Consider the following 3,276-nt stretch of genomic DNA (forward strand, 5'->3'; position numbering starts at 1 on the left):
CTGCCTGTCTGTCTGTCTCTCTGTCTGTCTCTCTGTCTGCCTGTCTGTCTGCCTGTCTGTCTGTCTCTCTCTGTCTGCCCGTCTCTCTCTCTGTCTGTAAGATATTTATGAAATTTTCAGGAAACATCAAACATGGAACGAGATTAAAGCTCAAACTCTGAATCTTCAGCTGTGAAACAGGAATGTTAAACTCCACAGCTGGACACCTCATTGGTCATGGGTGATCACGACTGATTTCAAGGTCATGGGGTCAAAGGTCACAGCTGATCTAGTGCTCTAATTCTGCAGCAGTGTAATGAAGAAATGTCAAACTGCACAGCTGGACAACAAAGATGATGTTCAGGAAATGTTGGGTTGAAACAAAAATTAAACAAATTAAGGTCATGATCCCGCCGTGGCCTCGGCGGCGGCGGAGGGGGCGGGGTTTGCGCTCTCTGAATGCCCTCAGGTTGTTTGAACTGTGTCTCTTCCTGTGTCTGCAGCCACCCGGCGGGCTACGACAGCGACCCCAGCGCCCCGATGGTGTACAGCTGCAGCACGCAGTACCGCATACACACCCACGGCGTCTTCAGGGGGATCCAGGTGGGACCGCCGCCGCCGCATCCGTCGTCTTTCTGCACACGCTCGCCATGTTTAGTGTCGCACCGATAGCTGCGGTGGAAACCGAAGAGATGAGAGCAAAAAGCACAACCCTGATACGAACCAGAACATTTTCCTCTTTCCATACATCCATTAGCAGAGGAGAAACACACACACACGCACACACACACACACACGCTGCAGCTTCAATACAGGTTAATAAATCATTAGATCTTAATTATTGTCTGTCAGCGGCTCTGAAAGACCAGGAGCAGGAGATTCTCCAGACCCGACTTCGGTCCAGATCTTTCTCTCCGAGGCCGGCTTCATTCGTCATCCCGCAGGACAAAAGAATAAATGGCCGCCGCCTCAAACGCCTCCTAAAAGTGTGCGGACGATGAGGCAGCGGCTCGGAGGGTTTCGCTCTGCGTTAGCCGCGGACGTTACGCCGATTCACAGCCGCCGCCGGTGGAAACGCGGTTGTGAGGCGAGGAAATTTACTCCTTTTGAGGTTTTTACCTCTCCGTAAAGTCTGTTTTATTTATCAGACTTTTGTTTTTGGCGGCGAGCTTCTGCTCACTTTTATTCATCGAAACGTTCGGCTCGTTCAGGAGACGACTTTGTTTATATTTTTACAAATATTTAAATATTTCTCCCATCGAAAAGCATCGAGCTCTGTTCTGAGATCTGCTTCAGCTGCTCGCTCTGTTTCTGCCTTCTTGGGTTCTTAGTGTCACAGAGCGAACGCATCAGAAAAATCGGATTAATGTGGGCGGGGCCTAAGTTTGTTACGGGTTCAGAGGCAGGTCGTTGAAAAACGGAAACAAAGGAGCCTAAAAAGTCTGATCTGCTGGAAACATTTGTCGTTTTTTTTTCCGTTAAATTTCTCCTGATTTCCTCCGATCAGCTGCTCGCGGCGCAGCGGCGAGGAAATGAGGAGGAGGAGGAGGCTGAATTCTGGTTGCTCCCGCAGCGAGGGGCGGGGCCTCCTGCCTAAAAGGCGTGACTAACGGCTTTCTTCGGGCTGCAGTCAATCTGGGGTCATTTTGCCGCTGATTTCCATCTCATGAATAACGCCGCGGCGATCCTCACGGGGCTCCTCCCCCTCCCGCAGATTTAAATCAACGCTTCGAAAGGAGAAAAAAACAAAAAACGGTTTCCTGTCTGTTTCCTCAGGACGTGCGGCGGGTTCCCGGCATCGCCCCGGCCATCGTGCGGTCCGAGGGCAGCGAGAAGCGCCCGTTCATGTGCGCCTACCCAGGATGCAACAAGCGCTACTTCAAACTGTCGCACCTGCAGATGCACGGCCGCAAACACACAGGTGAGCGCAGCTGAGGGTCCTCAGGTAAGGCCCCGGTTACACGCTCCGTTTACTGCAAAGGGAGATGTGCGCCTCAAACTGCGCCGCCAACCGAACAGCATCTCTCTGCTCAGTTTGACTCATTTAATTCAGGTTTTCTGCAGCATTTAGAGGAAAAAAGAGAGAAGAGGAGCAATCTGCTGACCTGTGTGACCTCACAAAGATGGCAGGTGGTGTTTAGAAACCGACAACTGGGCGTCAAAAACACAAAAAGTGTCTTTAACCCAATAAGTCGTACAGATATGGACCTCAGTTTAGTGTGGTAGTAGCTGAGGCTGATTCCCAACACAGGAAGGCAAAATCTGTGTTTAAATGTTTGTCATTTGGAGTCATTTGTCTGTTAGCAAAATATCATCTTAGATAATTAGGTAAATATAACTCAACATTACAGCTTACAGTGACCACAGTGGGTCCAAAAACAATCAGAACAACCTGTAAACCAAAGAGAAATTCACTCGTTCATCTTGTAATCCATTTCCAAGGATCCCTGTTTAGTTTTTGTTTGACACGCCCACTCTGCTCTGTGCGGGGTCACCGCAGGTCAGTGGGCGGTCCTACAGCTCGGCTCGGGACGGATTATGTTCAGACTACCACACAGATGCAGATAAAAGGGGATTTAGAGAAATCTGATCCCTGAGATCCGTTTTTAACGACACAGTTTGCTTCAGGTGAACTTCTGAGAGGATTTTAGGACAGGACGAGTTAAACGGCCATCTTTTTTTTTGCGTGTTTTCTCAGGGGAGAAGCCCTACCAGTGTGAGTTCACGGACTGCGGCCGCAGGTTTTCTCGCTCCGATCAGCTCAAACGACACCAGAGGAGGCACACAGGTTTGATTCTTGTATTCTGTCCCTGCTGCCGCTGTCCTTTTTGTACAGAGACTCCGCCCGGCGTCCCTGCGAGCCTCTGCTCTACTGTGTTTTATTTTACTTTATTTTTCTCTACCCCCCCCCCTCCCTTCTCTCTCTCTCTGTGCGTTTGTGTGACCTTGTTGTTGTTGGTGTGTTTTGTGTGAACCTGACCCGTTTGAATTACTGTACACGTGTTTAGGAGTTAGACCGTTCGAATGCGAGACGTGTCAGAGAAAGTTCTCTCGGTCTGACCACCTTAAGACACACACACGGACTCATACAGGTAAAACAAGTGCGTAAACTTTTATTTTTCCATTCCTTCCTCATCCATTTGATGTTTGTTGACACGATAGCAGCTAAATACTCGTTCTGTTGCAGTAGACGATAGCACGGCGTCCAAATATTTGCTTCATTTGAATATTTTACGGCTCTTTTCTAACGGCTGCCCTTCTTCTTGTGACGCCGCCCTGCCATGCCCCCCCCCCCCC

The 3,276-nt window shown here is 49.6% G+C and overlaps 1 protein-coding gene across 6 annotated transcripts in view; it reads left to right on the forward strand.

The window, feature by feature from the left end:
• wt1a (Wilms tumor protein homolog) overlaps positions 1-3,276 on the forward strand; it is a 52,433-nt gene that overhangs the window by 48,408 nt on the left and 749 nt on the right. For 4 of the 6 annotated variants that reach the window (XM_017434651.3, XM_037978022.1, XM_037978021.1 and 1 more), the window contains 4 exon segments: positions 483-582; positions 1,756-1,900; positions 2,678-2,767; positions 2,988-3,080. In XM_017434651.3, coding sequence (XP_017290140.1) covers positions 483-582; positions 1,756-1,900; positions 2,678-2,767; positions 2,988-3,080 — 428 coding nt within the window. 6 annotated transcript variants of the gene reach the window in all.

Source organism: Kryptolebias marmoratus, linkage group LG11 (assembly GCF_001649575.2).
Source record: "Kryptolebias marmoratus isolate JLee-2015 linkage group LG11, ASM164957v2, whole genome shotgun sequence".
Taxonomy (NCBI): domain Eukaryota; kingdom Metazoa; phylum Chordata; class Actinopteri; order Cyprinodontiformes; family Rivulidae; genus Kryptolebias; species Kryptolebias marmoratus.